General features: G+C 48.2%; 2 protein-coding genes across 4 annotated transcripts in view; both read right to left on the reverse strand.

The window, feature by feature from the left end:
• LOC101447362 (L-gulonolactone oxidase) overlaps positions 1-1,616 on the reverse strand; it is a 43,130-nt gene extending 41,514 nt beyond the window's left edge. Inside the window, 2 exon segments of the mRNA XM_004454158.5 lie at positions 311-412; positions 1,323-1,616. Coding sequence (XP_004454215.2) covers positions 311-412; positions 1,323-1,325 — 105 coding nt within the window. The 5' untranslated portion in view covers positions 1,326-1,616.
• A 3,533-nt stretch (positions 1,617-5,149) lies between these two features.
• The window catches only part of EPHX2 (epoxide hydrolase 2), a 55,357-nt gene continuing 42,032 nt past the window's right edge, over positions 5,150-18,474 (reverse strand). For all 3 annotated transcript variants that reach the window (XM_004454155.3, XM_071211930.1, XM_004454157.2), the window contains exons 13-19: positions 18,024-18,095; positions 16,196-16,229; positions 14,866-14,968; positions 13,538-13,607; positions 10,186-10,266; positions 8,477-8,535; positions 5,150-8,306 (exon numbers count right to left, since the gene is read on the reverse strand). In XM_004454155.3, coding sequence (XP_004454212.2) covers positions 8,228-8,306; positions 8,477-8,535; positions 10,186-10,266; positions 13,538-13,607; positions 14,866-14,968; positions 16,196-16,229; positions 18,024-18,095 — 498 coding nt within the window. In that variant the 3' untranslated portion in view covers positions 5,150-8,227. The remainder of the gene's footprint in view (positions 8,307-8,476; positions 8,536-10,185; positions 10,267-13,537; positions 13,608-14,865; positions 14,969-16,195; positions 16,230-18,023; positions 18,096-18,474) is intronic.

Below are 18,474 nucleotides of genomic sequence, written 5' to 3' on the forward strand. Positions count from 1 at the left end.
AGTTCAGTGAAGAGATCTGGCCTGGAGGTGGAACTTTGGCGGTCCCTGGCATACTGCTGCCCAGACTCGAGGCTTGCTGAGAGAAGCTGCAGAGGTGGGGAGGGCGGGCAAGTGGGGCCGGAGCCCTGAGTTCACCAGACTTCATGTCGCCGGGCGTGGGGTGCTAGTGGCGTGCAGCGGGAGGAGCGGGGAGAGCTCGGCCCACGAGTTCCATCTCTGAGACGCCAGGGCTGTGTTTTCTAAGTCCCAGATGGAGCTGCAGGGCCTGGAGCTGGGCCAGCGGGAGCGCCATGCTGAGATGGACACTCACCTCTCGGATTTCCTCCACTGACGTGGGCTGATAGTACATCTCCGGGCTGCAGCCATAGGTCCTCGCCCAGTTTTGGAACTTGACTCCTTTGTGTCCATGGACCTAGGCCAGGGAAAAAGAAAAGGCAGGTTTCAGCAGATAAGCCCTGCAGGCTGCCCTGACCCCATCCCGTGGTCATGCCACCTCCCCTCCCCTGCCCACCGTCAGCACCGTCGCTGGAGAGCAGGGAGGCTGAGGCCACAGGGTCCTTCCCTGCCCCAGTTACCTCTCGGGGTCACTGGGAAGAGTAAACACACTTGGAAAGCACTGAAGCCATGTGGCTGGGGGGTGGGTGCTTCCTGCTGTTTTTTCCTCCCTGACAGATCACGACCCATCCTGAGGTGGTGGGGGTAGGTCAGCTCAGAGGTGGAGCCCTGAGACAGCGGCACCCGCAGCTCCTGCTCCCTGGTTTGGGGCACCCTGCGGAGGGCCAGGTGAAGGTGCGCTCCCAGTGGGCAGGCTGGTGGGGGCTGGGCCTCCAGACTGGCCTTCCGCCTTGCCCACAAGGCTTGTCTGGCCGGGAAGGACACGGTGGGGCAGGGCGGGGGTCCCCAGGAGCCCACAGCGGCCCCCGGCCTCCAGCCGCAGCACAGAGTGGGTGGGGGAGCAGACTCACATTTGGTGGACACCCCTGTGGGACAGACACAGCCCTGGCACCCTCCAGCTCTCTTATCTCATTGAAACCTTGCAACAATACCATGAAACAGCTAATAGTACTCCCACGTTCAGGGGCAGAAACTGAGATTTCCATCAAGTCAAGTTCCCTCCTGACGCCCACAGAGCAACGAGCAGAGGCCGTCCTCTCCCAGACCCTTCCCAACACTTCGTGCCTCTCCAGAGCCTCAAGACCAACTCAAGAGGGCCCCCCTGGCTTCTCCCATGGCCCAGATTTCTTCTGACTTGGAGTCCTCAGCCCACAGCACCCTCTGGAAGCAGCCCTGCTGGGCTGATCAGCGGCACCGCACGCCCCTACCATGGCTCGGGCCGTCGGTGGCCTTGGCTGGTCCGGTTCCCTTGGGGGACAGTGCACAGGGCAGTGGGGCACAGAGGCGTGGCCGAGGGGCTCGAGCAGGCAGCGCTGCAACCTCAGCTCCGGGCGCTCTCGGGGCTGACTGCAGCTCTTCCCACGTGGAGGGGCTTGGGAGCAGCGCAGTGTTGGCACAGGCTCCACCCCAGGCAGGATAAAGTCTGTCCTCGCAATAGCTACTCAGGCCTGCCTCCTGGCCCGGGTGCCTCTGGGGCAGGAGGGTGGAAGGGCAGCCTTTCAAGGGTAGGTGCTCTCTTCCTGGAAGCTGCCTGAGTTCTGACTCCAACCCTCGGGATTCTGGCTGAAAGGACCCCAGCCTCAAAACTGGGTGCCCTTGGAGCCTCCTTAATAACATAGGTCAGGGGATAGTGGCCACTGGGCAACTACAGGGAGCCGTGGGGTGGGGGCTGTGGGTGCATGTGGTATACACGTGCAGCTGGAGTCTGAGTCCATGTGTGTGCACGGCTTAGTTCACTCATCAGAACTGGGGGACAAATAAACCTCAGCCACGTCGTATACCACTGCTAAGGACAGAGCAGGACACAGGTAGCTCTAGCACAGGGGAACAGGGGACACTCAGCCCCAGCACTGTCTTCTAGTAGACACCTTCCCCTCCCTAGAAACATGCAGTGAAGGAAAGAGTCAGCTTTGGGACATACAGGTCTGGGTTCCCCTGTGAACCTCAGTTTCCTCCTCAATAAGTGGGGGCAATTTAGCCTCATTTTCTAGGTTGACATAAATATTTAAGTAGATGTACAAGAATCACGTACTCAGGGACACAATATGTGCTTGAAGTGGTAGCCAGCTCTTGCCTCCTCACTCCTCACCCCCACCCCACCCTGAGCTTGCTGGAGGAAGGATCCGTGGGAAATTGTTGTCTATATTCCCACCCCTTCGCTCAGTGAGAGCCAGAGTCCTGTGCACATATGTGCAATGAACAAACTACAAGGTCCCCGAGCATCTTGCTTTATCAGACCTTTCCAACCCAAGGGCTGGCCGCTAGTGGGATGCATGGGCAGGAGCTCTGGAGTCTTAGGGACAGGGTGAGGCTGGAGTGGAGGAATGGAGCTTGGAGCCAGATATATGCACAGAAGTCCTGGAAAGGGGGAGTCTGTGCCACTCATATCCCCTAAGCTGGTATTACCACAAGCTGCCGAGGGCATGTGTGTGCAGGCATGGGTAGGCATTTCACCCCATCGTGAACATAAACACTGTGAAGCGGGGTGGGCTCCCATGCTTTCCCCACAGCTAAACCCTGCTGGGTTCCGTGCTGCTGTCTAGGATAGGTAGGTGCCAGGGTCATCCACTGAGAGGGAGTCCCAGAGACGGCGTTGGGGAAGCAGCTGGAACCCATGTGTGAGCTCATGAGGCTGGGGCTCCACAGGGGTCTCCATGAGAAGAGTATGGCCCAGCCTCTTCCCTTCTTGTCTGCTCCCCTGGGGTGACCCTAATGGAAGCAGTGAGGTGCCTCCTCAGACAGTACTTTGGGGTGGGGAATGGAGATACGCACCTGTACTAGTCAGCCAAAGGGGTGCTGATGCAAACTACCAGAAATCTGTGGGTTTTTATAAAGGGTATTTATTTGGGGTAAAGCTTACAGTTACTAGGCCACAAAGCCTAAGTTACTTCCCTCACCAACGTCTGTTGCCACCTGTTGGAGCAAGATGGCTGCCGACACCTGCAAGGGTTCAGGCTTCCTCTTTTTCTCAAGGATCCATGGTCCCAGTTTCTTCCAATATCAGCTGTCGGCTGGGATAAGTCTCATCTCTCTCTTGAGGCTAGTTTCTCTCCGGACTCAGCTGCTCTGCTCTCCACAAGGCCAGCTGTAGACTATCAGGCAAATAGCTCGTCTCTTCCCTGGGCCTCTGCCATGTCTAACGGAGCCTTCTCGCTTTCCTCATGTATCTGCTTCTCTGTGTATTAAAACTCCAACTCCTCCGCTTTGTCGTTTTCTCTATAAGTTCCTGCCCACCAAGGGGGTGGGGATGCAACGTCCTACTGACGTGGCCCAATCAAAGCCTTATTCAATTATTTAATCAAGTAAAAGTGAGACCTCTGAATCCAATTCAACCTGATATGCCCAGAGGAGCAGACCAGTTTACAAACATAATCCAGTATCTATTTTTGAAATTTGTAAAACAATATCAAACTGCCACAGCACCCATCAGGCTTTGTCACAATTAATGTCCCAAAGCCCTGCAAGGGGGCCCAGGAGCTGTGGCCAGCATCAAATCTGGAGGACAGGGGGGCCCACGGGAGGGAGGAGAGGAAGGACTGAGGTGTGGCCTGGTTCCAACCAAATAATTTGCTTCCCACTCCCCCCTCACGTCCTGCCAGTTTCAGGCAAAGTATGCCTTGCTCCCCACCTGCAAACTCCCCTTTCAACCGAACTTGTGTCTAAGTTTTCACTTCTCTGGGAATGGGTGTCTGAGCTGGGACATTCCAGAGGCCTGGAGTGTGGGGTGTGGCTGGGCCTGGACTTTTCCAGAGCCCAGGAAGTGCCTGACTGGCTCCCGTCCCTTGCCTGCTGAAGGTTCCCTTCCTTCACCCATTGCCACTGCCCTTGGATGGCATGCTTCCTCCCCGCCTCCAAGCCAGGCCCGCAGATTTTATGAACTGCCTTTATTGAAAGAATAATATATTACCTGAAAAAAATGTAAAAATCAGCAAAAATGCAATCAGTAATCTTGTGCTGCCTTCATCCCGTGGTTGAGGTGGATGGTTCATTTAGTTCTTCTTGACTGAAGGGCTCCGTTTTTGGCAAGGGAAAGCAATTTTCCAGTTTAAATGGTCACTAAAGCTTGCTGTTAGATCGTCTTCCCTCTAAGACTTGCTAACCAGTGAAAATGAGCTCTTTCATATAACATTCGTACTTGGTAATTAACACATTTCTTTGCTACATACATGTTCTTACTGTGAAAATTTTGAGTAGTATTTAATGATTTTTGGTATAAAGATATTACACCCTCGTCCTTCTCAGCCAGCTTGTTCTCTTTAAAACATGATATAGGTCATAAAGTTCACTCTACGCTCATAAGACAAAGTGGGATGAGACTGTCTAAAATGTTTTACGGCATTCAGAGTTCTTTTTCTATTAATAGCTGAAATCCAGGATAATTGATGGAGGCAATGAACATAGATCCGCCTCCTCCATCGATTCAAATGTCATCAAATACCACTGGTAGGGGCTTTCTTCCGGAATCCATATACTTTGAGCTGCATAAACAAAAACTTGTTTCTATCTTTGAAATTCCAACACAAGCCCAAATAGTCATACCAGGCCCTTCCGTTTTGGCACTAGCATCATGGAGAACTGTGATGAACTGCATAAGAAACAGAAGTGAGATTCTAATCCAGGGACCTTGAAATATGCTTGAAGCAGGTTTTAAAAGGGGAGTTATTTTTAATTGATTAAAAAGTGAACTTAGAGTGGAAACATCATTGCTCTTCTTTCAAAGCAGGTACCAGCCTCAAATGCTTGTTTGACTATGACAAACATACCTCTAGAGCACTTAGATAAACTGGGAAAACGATTCCACTCTTATAAGTATGTAAACTGTGAGCCTCCACAGTAACTGGAAATATTTCACGTACTCTTCAAATAATTATTGTGTTTGTATTCTATGCAGCAGAAACCCACTGATGTTCTGTTGTAGTTTATCCAATGGATCCTAGCAAAGATTCTTGGGGGTCCAGAATCTGAGTGTTTCATCCTTCTGAATTTAGTTCTATCAGCAGATATAACAGCGGTCTTAATAAGAAATCCACCAACGTTTGGAATAGTGAAAACAGTCATTTAATTGGCTATCCATTTCACCAAGTAGGACAACAAAATCAAGAATTGAAAATTAGCCTATTTATCCATTCATTCATTTATGCACTCATTCTCTGATTTATACAGCAAGCAGTGAATAACATCTGTGAAGTTCTAGGCACTGTGCTAGGTTTAGGATCAAGGGTGAACCACCTAGTCAGTTAGCTTCTGATCCAAGGACCTCAGAGAAGAGATAGACAAACAATTGAGTGCAATAGCCAACACTCAGGAGAATCTTCTGAAATTGCTAAGCTAAGAAAATATATTATTTGTGGCCAGATGGATTCCTTGCAACAGCAAGATATAATATCCTCTACTCAATTCCTATTGCAAAGTCCTTTGAGCTTCCAACCTAGACATTTTAGCCATTGCTTTCTTTTTATTTGTACTGATGGCAATATAGGTATGAACTATAAAGGAACTAGCTTAGTCACTAAAAGTCCTAAAATCACAGGATCATTTGACCAGTGAAATAGCTTTCTGTCTCATCTATCTATTTAACAGACTCACTTTTTAGAAGCCAATTCTCCTGGAAGCACTGGATAGTGCTGGGTGACAGCCACTAAGTGGCACTCCTTTGACTTAATTTTTGAGGGGCCTCAGCTTCCTCAGGACAGCATCACTGTTCCACTGGTGGGCATACAAGAGTGTATGCACTGCCTGAGACTTCTTCACATAAGGCTACTTCCTTTAGAAGAGGTGAATAAGTTTATTTATACCTTCAGTAGTCATGAAATAAAACTAACCTTTTATCTTGGAAATATTCTGAACATACGTCAAGCATATTGTACCTAAAATGGTATCTGACAACATTCCCTGTCCCATCCCAGTCAATCCCCTTTGCTGGCCTGATTGACTGCAGCAGTTGATGTGTGCCACTGAAGTTCCCCAAAGCAGGCTACAGATGCAGCTCTGGAGATTCTTGGAATTTTCCTGAATACCTTGGGACCTTCTCCAGTCCAGCGTCTTTAATGGCCCTCAATCTTCTATGACCAGATATATTTTTGTTGCAATGCTATGGACCTCATTCATTTGACCTCTGTTTGCCCAGACAGTAGCATTGCGAAGGCACTTTTAATGGTTTATGGGGATGACTAGAAAGGATATTTGAAATCGAGACCATCACAGGAGACAGGTTTGCCCATTTCTGCTTCTTGTAGGGAAGAATGCTCTAGGATTTTCCTTCCTTCCCTTTCCCCCAACCCTTCCCTACAAATGAAGGTGGGCATATTCAGTTAATAAAACAATGCTATCCAGCTTATATCATCATTCCCCCAGGCTGCATATTTGCCTTTTCAATAAGCCCTTTCATCCTCAGATCCAAAAGTATCTGGTGGTGTGGCTGGGAACATAAAGCTGTGATGGGCCTTGTCCAAGATACGCCAGGCATCTTGGAGCCAACACTTCTGAGGCACTTCCTCCAGGCCAGGCAAGGTTCTAGAGCACTGAGTACATTAACTCATTTAATACAACCACCCAGGAGTTAGGTACTAATAGTGCCTTCTTTCTATTGATGAGGAAACCAAGGTACAGAAAACCCTTTCTCAAGGTTACGTGGCTGTTAAGTGGCAGAGCAGGAGTCTAGTGCACCCAGTATGGCTCCAGCTTTAGAAAGAAGACTTTCAGTGGGAAGAGCTCAGCTTTCAAACCAGACAGCTTGTACCTGAATTCAGGTTCTGCCCCCAGCTAGCCATGTGAATTTGGGCAAGTTATGTTGAACCTGTTTCCCCATCTCTCAAATGGGAAGGATCTTCTGGAAGGATCAGAGATGGTGCATGTAAGATCGCAGGCACACAGGGAGACCTAATGTATGGTAGGTGCTACCATTTCTCACCTCCCTCTTGCTTTCTTCACACACACACACAGACACAGGTACCCTTTTTGCCTGGCAAACTTATGCTCATTATGATGGAATTTAGCTTGGAGAGATCACATCTTCTGCAAGCATTCCCTGAGGAAGTGCAGAGAGAAAGGTATGTGTCTGTATGTGCTCATATTATGCTAAGCATAATGCAGCCTGGGGACTCTGGGACAGGCTTCTTGGAGGCAATGGGGAGGGGAGAGCCTTCCAGGCAAAAGGACGCAGTGTGTGAGTGTAGGCAGAGGGACAAGGAGAGTCAGGGAGTGAGGGAGACAAGGCTGGGGGTGGCCAGGGGCCAGGCAGCCTCTGGTGCTTGCATTTTATTCTGGGGACAGTGGTGTTCAGGATCAGACCCTATGGCTGCCTCAGGAAGAACTGTGGGCAGGAGATGACGCTGAGGGCCTGAGGCCAGGCACTGGCGGAGACCAAGCCAGTGGACGTGGGGCGTGACACTGTTGCAAGAAAGGTGAAGCCAGGAAGGCAGGCAGGGGCTAGGTCTGCGCTGAGCAATCGGGCAGCCACTAGCCAGGAGTGACTACTTAAATTTCAAGGAATTTGAAGTCAGGAAAATTGAAAATCACGCCTGCATCCTCCTTAGCCGCATTTCAGGGGCTCAGCGCTGCAGGTGAGGGGCACGCCCGTCATCTCAGAATGTGCTCCTGGACAGCACTGGTCGGCGTCAAGCAGGACCTCACAGACGGCGATGGGGACCGCCGCCACCCAAACGCAGCAAGCTCCTAAAACAATCACTCTGCCTTCCCCGCACAAGGAAACAAACAGCGGTATCATGGTTGTCTCAGCTTTATCGAAGAAAGGAGCCCTAATCTCTGTTGAAATACTTCAAAATTAACTGCTGATTTTGCTGCAAAACTAGGAATTGGTGAATCAGAATTTCTACTTAGCCTTCCCATTCTGTACCTCCATGGACACTAATCATTCTCAGGGAGAAAGTGATACATTTACACTCAGAGAATGAATCACACATGATCTTCCCTTATCTAAAATGATGTCAAATTGAATTCACTTCACTTCTTAAAAATCACCGTTTTGCAATTCCCCGCTGAAGAATGTTGCTGGGTAAAAAAGATGCACGGAAGGCCTCGGCTGGGTACCAAGGACAGAGCCCCAGCAGCGGGAAGCCTGGAGCGCCGGCGGGGCATCAGCCCTTGTCCCGTCCTAGAGCTTGGCACCCACAGGCGGGTCCCTGGCCTCAGTTTCCAGCCACTCAATGAGGATCTGATTCAACTCCGCGGGCCTGGAAAGGAAACAAAAGTGATGCCAATGTGTCCTAGGTAGGTGTGAGTGAGCCTGGGCCGAATGCTAACAAGGTCAAGGCCAGGGCAGAATTAAACCAGGAAAGCTTTTCTGGAAGGTAGAACAGGAGTCCTGTTCTCCCCCACCCAGGGACCCCCAGAATCTCCTCACCTTTCCATCTGGGTCCAGTGTCCACAGTCTTTAATGTGTCCCCTTTTCAGGTGGGGGATCTGGAAGAAAACCCCACGAGAATGGTGAAGGGCAACACTTGTCCCTAACTCGGGGTCTGCAAATGGGTGTGGTTTCAGGTTAGCACAAGAGGCAACAAAGTCCACCTGTGAGGGACGCCTTTCTCTCTACTCACAGGTCACCCCTGAAGAAGCCGGCGATATGTAAAGGATTATCACTTATTAAGCTCCTACAGTGTTCCTGTGCCCTACACTCATTGCTTTATACAACCCTGGCCGCAATCCTCGGGGGATTGCTACGGCTCAGAGAGCTCAGGTAAGTTGCCCAAGGCCACACTGCAAACAGCTGAGCTCAGATCTGAATTCAGGCTGACTCGTTCATTCCACAAACGTCTTCCCTTCAGAACTGCTGCCTGGCAGACACCTAGTCATTGTCTCTCGCCACTTAGAAGGTGGCAGCTTCCCCTTTCCAGGCTGCCTTCTCTTCCCCGGGGGGTCTGCCTGCAGCACTGTTTGTCCTCACTCTGGCAACCATGAGTCCCCACAGTGGCTCGCCGTTGTGACGCCAAAGGAGCCGTAATGCAGAAGCTTGGGACGCAGGCCTTGATGGAGTGAAGGAGACCACTGTGTGGGCAATGATGAGAAAAATGATGCTTTCCTCCTGGAGGCAGGAGGTGCCCCTTCTGAGTATAAAACAAGCTTCAGTGAAGTTAGCAGTCAGTGTCAAGGGCCAGAAAGGACCAGCTAAAGGCCACAGAAACCTTCACGGTTAGGCCAGTGGGAAGGACTCCCCTGCAGACTCCAAGAGCTCCCTATGGCACTTGCTTGGCTCCAGAGCTACGCAGCTCTGTGAACCACGAGGGATGTCCTCAGGCAGTATCCCGGGAATTGCACTCTCTCCACTATGCCTTATGATGCTGACAAAGCCATGGCCAAGTGCAGGCCAGACAGCTCTCAGCCATTAGCCAGGATAAATGAGCCACGGCCACCCTGCCTCCAGGACTCCCAATCCTCCACTTTCAGGAGAGTGATCTTCCAACTCACAGGTCTGATGCCTCTGTCACTCTCCTTACAGGGTCCCCTGCTAGGGGTCCACACAGCTAAACCTGACCCAATGGACACAGCCAATTTCCTTAATCCCACCAAGCTCATTCCATCCTCTGAGCATGCCACGCACGTTCCTTGCCTTCCATCATGCTCTTTCATTCCTCTTGTTTGCCCATCCTTTCTCTGCCAGCCAAGTCTTAATCATTATCAAGACCAAATTCAATGGTCAGCACCTCTGCAAAGCCCCTGTTCCCTGTTGCACCATTTTCTGTTCCAATGTCCAGTACACACTTCATCTGCAAACTTTCCAGGCTATGCTGGGATTAACTGTGGACAGTGAGCTCCCAGAGGGCAGGGTCTAGATTATTCTTTCCCTCTCCAGTATCTTGGGTACCATCCCAGCACGTTTAGGTGCACAAAAAAAGCCTGTGGAAGGGAGGGAGGGGAGAACTGTATTAGTGTAGGGGAAGCCATCTGTCTTGACAGCTGCTCTCAAGAGGTGGCAGTGATTTTATTGATGATGCCTTTGCCATGGACATGACTCCATTCCATACCCACTCTGGCATGATGAGGTGTCTTCCCTCTGGGGCACCTGCACTCACTCTCCAAAGCACTGATGTCCCCAGCACAGGACCATTCCCTTACCCAGTCCTCCATATGTTTGGACATCTCTGGGAGGAGCACACCATCCTTCTCAGCAGTGACCATCAAGGCTGGAACCAGGATCTGAGGAGGGATAGCAGGAAATGGCAGAAGAGAAACATTACCTTCTTGCACCCCTGCACATCTGAAGCCCCCCGCCTTCCCTCTGCGCAAGGAGACATGCTTGGTTTTAACACCACGTGGCTTCTTCCACTGGAACACAAAAATGATGCCCAGTGGCATCACCATGGTCCTGCCTTAGTTTCTGCCATGATTTGCTTTAAGGAGTCATAACTATTACTGGAGACCCTAAAAGAATGGATTTAGTAAGGCTGCAACAAGAGGTGTAAGAGTGTGTGTGTGTGTGTGTGTGTGTAGGTAAGAACAGGTGTCCTGACTCACTCTGTGAGACTAATATTCATGGAACCAGAAAGGAAGAAAGACGCCCATAGATGCAAATTCTTTTGTCTAAATTAAATTACCATTGAAAATAAGGGCAGCCAAGATTCCAGAGAGAACAGGTCAGCCACAGCCACCTCAATATCATTAAAGGCAGGAGAAGTGACTTGGTTTTTATCTCCTAACACATGAAGTGAGCACAATGGGGCACTGGGAGGCCAGGAAAGTCTCCATTCATTCTCTTTATTCTCCCTCTATCAGTAAATTTTGCTTTAACTTGGCCAGTGAAGGAATCTGCACTTCTTTATTTTTACTTTTTACCTACATGCAGAACCATGTGTTTCTCATTGCATCTTCTCCTCCAAATGATCCAAATGTGCAGTTCCAAGGTGATTTTTGTTGCTGAAACTAATTTGACACTGCTGGGGTTTTTTGTAAACTCTAGAACGTTCTGAACCAAAAAGTATCCTAGTGTTGGGGGCATGGGAGGAGGTGGGAGAAGAGGAAAGAAAATCTGGAAGGTAACCACAGAAGAAGGGGATCCCCAGCCTTTGCCCCATGAAGGTTCACCCCTCCAACTCCTTTTATGGCTATTTCCCTCCATGCTTTGAGAGGTTTTGTCTACCAAGCTGCATTTTTATAATTTTTGTCAACCACAGATTATAATAATAATGGTCATTAACATTAATTGAACAACTACTGTGTGCTTGGTGTGGTACTCAGCATTTCACATGCCTTAACCCATCTCATCCTCATGCTGCTCAGAGAAGTAGAGTCTATTACTTACTGTCATTTCCATATCACAGAAGACGAAATGGAGGCATGGAGTGGTCAAGTTTTTCACCGAGGGTCACACAGGGACTAGAAGCCAGGCAGACTTGCTGCGGAGCCTGCTCTTAACTGCTATGCTATTTGCTATATTGCTTCCGAAACTCCATGAGAAAATAAGAAAATAAAACCTCCATGGGGCTGAGGACCTCATCTTTTATTTTTATTTTTTTAAGGTTATTAATATCATCCATTTTTATTTCAAATGAAGCTGCACTGACTGCCTATATTGAAGGTTTCACATACTGCAACTCAGGCAGTTTCCTCTGTATGATGGGAAAACATGATGTAAAATAGGAAAGATCAAAAAAGGCCCAAAGATCTGGAGCATCCCATTCTAATAAAAACACTTCAGTCAAACTTCCCTTAAAGATGTGACACTGTTAATGATTCTGTAAAGGGAAAATGTTCCGGTAAGCCAAAGACACCCTTACTTGAGAAATAAATACAAATGCAGAAATAAATACACCTGTATTGCAGAAAATATTTGTCTCCCATAGACATTAAAGACAAGTCGGATAAAAGATAAAAATCTTATTCTGAGGCGCTTTTGCCACAAAGAGCTCTGTGAATGTTTCCAATTTTTTAAAAGGAAGAATTACTAGTAGTAGAATTGCAAATAAAGTATTAATATCTGATGAAGTTATTTAGGTTAAGCTATTTTGCTTCTTTGAGGTTGTTTCACTCTAGTTTTAATGATACGTTTCTATATATTTACAGAAATAAATCAAGCAAAATAGGCATAGAAAAAAATGTTCCTTTTTTCATTTTGTTTCTCCAGAAATACTGAAAATCTGCTGTGTTGCACTGAATTGCGTATCCCAGTTTGGACACGCTGGTCTTGGTCAGCATTCTCTTTGAGGTGTTACTTCACTGCAGACGGCTTAGGCATAGCTTCTCCCATCTCTACCCTTGGTCTTGACTTTTAGTAAAGTCCCAAAATACATTTTCCTGAGGTCAGTATATTCTGGCTGCCCAGCAATCCTTGGGTTCCTTGGCTTTTCTCTCACATGGCAATGCCCTCTCCTTTCTCTTCTGGGTTCTCTTGACCTCCAGATCCTGGCTCTTGCCTGGCTTTCTCTCTGTGACCACCTCTAAAGGCCTCCAGTAGTAAGATTAAGAGCCATCCTGAGTCAGTTGGCACACCTCCAACCTTGATAACCCTCGTTCTAGACTTACGATGGATGTGGGGCCGTCTCAAACCAGGGACCCCTCAGTCATCCTGCGTTAATCTGAGGTCTGGAAAGGAGGATCCCAGGGTGCACTGGAGGAGCTTTCCTGGAAATGGGGTTTTCAGGACAGTCTGGCTTCCAGTGACCCTTGTGATGACACCCTGGGCAAGGTCCCAGCGGGGACCTGGGATCCGGGCAGGAATGTCGGATCTCATCTTTTTTGTTTGCCCCTGTGTCCCTAAGGTCTAGAACAGTGTTTTGCTCATAGCAGGTGCTCAAGTTTGAGTGAATCAGTGAGGTAACTGGCGAGTGGTGAGTGGATGAAAGCCTGGTTGCCTGCACTGTCTTGTTAAGGGAAAATGTGATTTCCCTGGTTTTCAACATTTGATTGTGGATTAACACCCCCCCCCCCCCGACACACACACAATTATTACCTTTATAGACCCAGAGATTGGAAAGCCAACTCCTGCTTGACAGATGAGGAAAAAGAGACTCAAGAGATTGACCTGGTCAAGGTCTCACCAGAGGCTAAAGGCTGTCTCTCTGAGAGCATCTAGCAGGTCTTCTATGAGCCCCTGTGCTCTGCTATCCACATCATCTCTGGGAGGCCCTCTCGGGTCATCCTGGGGGGAGTTACCCTGGACTGTGTGCTGCTCTGATCTGGGGCACTTCCAGGAGACCCGGGCCTTCCAGACCAATGCTGCAGTTACCTGGACATCCCCTGGCTGCCCCAACCCTGCCCTCTACCATTCCTAGAGAAGGACCAGCAAAAAAGTCCTCAGAGAAAGCCCTTAAACAGAGTCACCTCCAAAAACCCTAGGGGAGGCGGCACAAGAAAAGCAGCCTGCAGGTCAGCCCGACCACCCCAGCTCTTCCCAGGGGTCCCACGAGGGTAGGGCAATGGAAAGCCCTGAGGGTGGCCCAGGGAGGGCAACCGTGCTGCACTCGGCACTCACCTTTCGTCTCACACCTTTGCAGCCCCACTGCCAGTTCCTGTCCATGTTTCGATACCAGTTTAAGGGACCTCTTTGGGGGGGGGGGTCAGAGAAGAATAAAAATTAGGAAAGCTTTTAATAGATAACTATGCTACAGACTCCAATTGGAAGCAGCTCTGTGAACAGCCAGTTATTCCAGGAAGAGTAAAGTTTTATGCAGGGGGAGAGAATTACAGGATTCATGCCTACTTGTCCAGGATGCTTTCCATACTTTAACTGGCAAGGTTACAGTACATGGAGGCAGGACTCAGAAAAGGCTCTCAGGAGCACCTGCAACAGGCTTTCAGGAGCACCTGGAAGCTGGCCCAGAGCACCTTCCATATTTTCCAAGGATTATAAAGTGTCAGAAAGTGGTTAGGTTGCTGGGGGTGAAAATACCCTGGGTTTAGCTCACTCATCACTCCATCCTCTGCCCTGGGAAACCCTCTGAAAAGGGGACTTCAGGAGGCACTACAAGGTGCTGTGCCAGGAGCACTCTCCAATCCTCAGGTAGGGTCAGGGTTGGTGCTGCCACCCCCTCAAGGCTCCTCCAGTGGAGAGGAAGCATCTGGGAACATGTTGGGCAAGCCACTTGTCCTTGCAGGATTTCTAATTTTCTCTCCTGTACCATGATAGGGTGAGACCAGATTATCTCTAAATTCCCTTCCAGATCGGATTTTTCCCCAAGTCTGAGAACCATTAAGTTGTTGGCACATGCAGCCCCTGAAACAGGGAACCTGCTTTAAAACAAACATGAAAACACAAAAAGAAGCAGAGAAGAGCTATGAGTTGTGCTGAGGGAGAGGCTGGGGTCTGAAGGGCCACTGTTACAGGCATTCAGATCAAGGCCGCGAGGTCCTGATGATCTCCGGGCCAGGGCCGCACTGGGCAGCGGGAATGCCCACTCGCTCGGCTACTTAGATGCCCTGGGATGGAAGTGAAGGATGGAGGTGCAAGAAGAGGCATAAGGGAGGGAAGGAGAATCGAAATGGCCACCTTAGAGACTTACGGTGAACCCCGGTGGGAGAAGTGATCGTGACCCTCAAATATATGCAACATTCAGATATTTGAAGGGATATGCAGCAAGGGGGATTTTAGAGTAATTCTTTGTGATTCCAGAGCAGGGCCCTTTATGTCAGACTAAAAATAGATCTGAGGAGTGAATGAAGTCTCCTGACCCTGGAGGATGCAAGCAGGGCTTGGCCAGGGATGGTGTGGAAGGAAACTAGGCCTTGCCCTCCTGCCCGAGAGCTGAGCACACCCTCCTGGCTGACCGTCTCTCATCTGTTGTGGCGCCTCTCTCTCTTTACCTGAAACCAGACGTCTTGAACTGCTGCACGTAGAATTGGATTTCCTCCTCGGTGACCATCCTGCTGAGGCTGGGCTCTTCTGGGCTGCCCACCAGGAGTCCTCCTGCAAAAAGCACTAGTTTGCTTTTGCACCCTATGTGCCAGGTGTCTGAGCTCTAATGCTGGCATTCCCGATCAAGGCCGAGCTCCTAATTGCCTCTCATGTCCCGTCTGGACCTATAAGCAAGGGCCTTGTGGTCCTTCATCAGTTGTTCTCTTTCCTTTTCCAAAATGAGTCTGTCTCCTCTCTCAGTCCAAGCCAATGCTGCCATTCTGGAACCCAGTGGATCCAGGTCCTGAGGTATTCCATGCCCAGGCTTCAACTTGGTGGCTATTGTCACTGCTCTAGGACAAACCATACCCTACTCCCCTCAAAACTTTCAACAAAACTCAGTTCCAGGATGACACCATTTCAGGTGGACTTTAGTTATACTCCAGGCCCTACCACCCATCCAGCTACCCCTTCCCCCTAGACTAAACCTTTTCTAAAAAGTTTAATTATGTTTTTGTGTGTGTTTGTTTTTTGTTTTTGTTTTTTAGATATTGCAACTGTTTGAGATTCTTAGATTTTTCAAAACACTTGCTCTGTTTTTTCTTCAGACTGGAAGAAAAACTGAGGTCGGCGGGAGCACATTCTACTGTCTGGAGCAATCCTATCACCGTGTGGATCCCACCTTATTTCCAGGAGCATAAACTGTGTTTCTACAGTACCCAGCTCCCCCCTGGACACTGGCCTTGTGAAGACAACTGAAAGCCTAGCGACCACTGCAGCTTCACAGGGGAGACAGCTCCCAAAGTTGTGAAGGTTGCTATTTGGACAAAAATGACTCACCATTTTCAGGCTCGTGAAGCTTCTGAGGTACGGGAGCAGGGTGGAGGAAAGGCTAGCAGACTGAGGGGCAGGAGACCCAGGTGGGGTCTAGACTTCCTCAGGTACCAGGTGATCCCGCAGGGGTTGGTCCCCCTTGTGGGTCTCAGCCCCTCACCAGTAGATGGTGGGATTGCCCTGGTTGAGCTCTAAGATTCCTCCCTGCTCTTCCTAGTTAAGATCCTGAATTCCAAGCTCCCTAAAGCAAAGGCCCTAAAGGTTATAGGGTCAGGCCCAGGGTCAGGGGTGAGCACTACTCAGCTCTGCGGGAACCTTTGCTGGACATATCAAAGCTCAAGGCTGAAAGATGGTTGTTCCTGCCTATAGCAGCCGGAGGGAGAGAAGCTCATTTAACACCTACTGGTTCCTGCTGGGTGCACCCCCCCTCCCCCCCCCCCCGCCCCCTCTAACAATGTCTCTTACCCTGTTCACAGATATTGTAAGTGGTGATGAAAGTCTGCAGGGAGAAAAGAGTTATAAATAAAGTTGGTGCGGTAAAACAAATATCCTAGAGCAGGCCATCTGAAAACCCTTCCCCAACAAGAGACTTATGCATGCTAAACAGACTATTTTAAAAACCTGCTAAAAACTCCCAAGAGAGTTAGGGGGATCCTCAGGGGCCTTGGCAGAGAGGGAACTGACAATCGAAACTCGGTGCGAGGCGGGCTACGCCTGCTCCAGGGTCTTGGAAAGACTTGGGTCTAGCGACCAAATGGGAACAAGAGCGGAGCTGTTAGGCCTACAGCATGTGGGGTTAGACATGAGAGACTCCCTGCTCCTTTACAGGACATCTGGGGCCCCTGAAATGCTGTACCCTCAGTGAAAGGGTGGATTAGAAAAAATCCTCTCATCCCAACAGGAAAAGATCCAAGGAGCTTGTCTCTTTCAGCTTGATTCTAAGAGGAAACGCATAAAAAACTTCCACGGGAATTCATCTTTACAGGTCTGCTTTCATGAGTATTTGGGTTTGAATTTACACTATCTGCATGACCTGGGCATCCTCAAGACAAGAAGTAAATAGCAATAGCAACAACAAAAACCACAACACAAACTGAGCTTGGACTGGTAATGGCACCGGCATGCCTGGCAGAAGCAAGTGCTAAACCTCTCAAGACAGTCATTTCCTCAATCCAAATGGAAGCAGATTGCTACAGATAAAGTGCTGCTGAAGATAAACTCTCAATCCAAAATTACAAAACACACACACACATAAACACGGCCCCAATAAGGAAAGACAGAAAACATAGCGGACAGGAAAATGAGACTCTCCAAGAACATCAAACCACAGAATTTTCAGCAAGTGAGCGAGAATGAAAAGTCAGTATGTTTAAACTGATGAAAGACATAAAGGAAGGAATTGAAAAACAAGAATAGAAGAAGCCACTTCCATCAAAAGAGATTAGAATAATTTGAAAAAGAACCAAATATAACTTTTATAAATTGAGAACATGTTCACTGAAATTAAAAGGAAATTAAAAGATGAGTTAAACTGCAGAATAGACAGAGCTAAAGGACAATGAATATATAGAAAAGTAGACCTGAAGCAGATGTCTTATATGCAATAACAGTTGCTTTCTAAGAGCAATATAATTGTCAACCTAGAATTCTATAGTCAGATGAACTCTTCTTCAAGATTAAAGCAAAATAAAGATATTTTCAGACCAAGAAATTATGAGTTTATCATTAACAGACCCTTATTGAAAGAATTACTTATTCTTTATTCTTATTGAAAGAAGGTACTTTGGGAAGAGAAGTTGAACCCAATATGAGGCACTAAGATGCAAAAAGTGATCAGCAAAGAAACTGGAAAACATGGGAAAATCTAAGCATGCACTGATTGTATGCCAAACAACAAAAATAGTGATAATGTCTACTGCCACAGAACACAGGTGGGTGGACGCAACTGGGGTTAAGCATTCTAAGCTTCAGTTGTTCAAAAAAAGGATTAGAGATATAAATTAATATTGGGCTTTGATAAGTTAATTATGCATATTAAAATGTTAATACTAATAATGGTCTATTATTATATATTATACCCATCCTTTGATCTTACTGGTGTGTGATAATGAAGATGTGAATTTCCCCCATTAATGGCTGTATTAATACAGCCACAGCACAGAAACAAAGGAAAGAGGGTCACACTGCTAACTCCCAGACCCTGCCATGCCCCAAGCTCCCAGAGCAAAGCCACCTGGAGACCTGCACACTGGCAGCTCCCACTTCCTGAATACCCAGCACCCTTCCCCATCACCTCATCATTTGTTCTGAAGAGGCTTTTGAAAGTACGACTCAGGTTCTTTTCCAGTTCAGCTTCAGCCACGCCCTGAAACAATTAAGCAGAAAAAAAATGAAGGACTTCTCAGAAATCATAGAAATTGTACCTCCTTCCCCATCCCACTGAAAGCAAGAAGCCCCATCCGGCCCACGTTTCATTAGAATTGTATTAATTTGAATTTTCATATTCAAACACATCTTTTTTAAAAGGTTAAAGTAAAATAAAAGATGCTAAACAGTGGCCCCTTCGGGAGGTGGGAGTATGGATACTGTTTTATTTTCTTCTCTTGTATGTTTTTCAAACTTTCTACAATGGAAATACATTGCTTTTAATAATCCCTTTAAAGAATGAAGTAAGGCTGGTACCAGAATAGATTGGTAGCTGAAAGGAAGGCAAAGAAGAATTCTAAGAATTCTAAGAGAAAGGA

Source organism: Dasypus novemcinctus, chromosome 25 (genome assembly GCF_030445035.2).
Source record: "Dasypus novemcinctus isolate mDasNov1 chromosome 25, mDasNov1.1.hap2, whole genome shotgun sequence".
In the NCBI taxonomy this organism is placed as follows: Eukaryota; Metazoa; Chordata; class Mammalia; order Cingulata; family Dasypodidae; genus Dasypus; species Dasypus novemcinctus.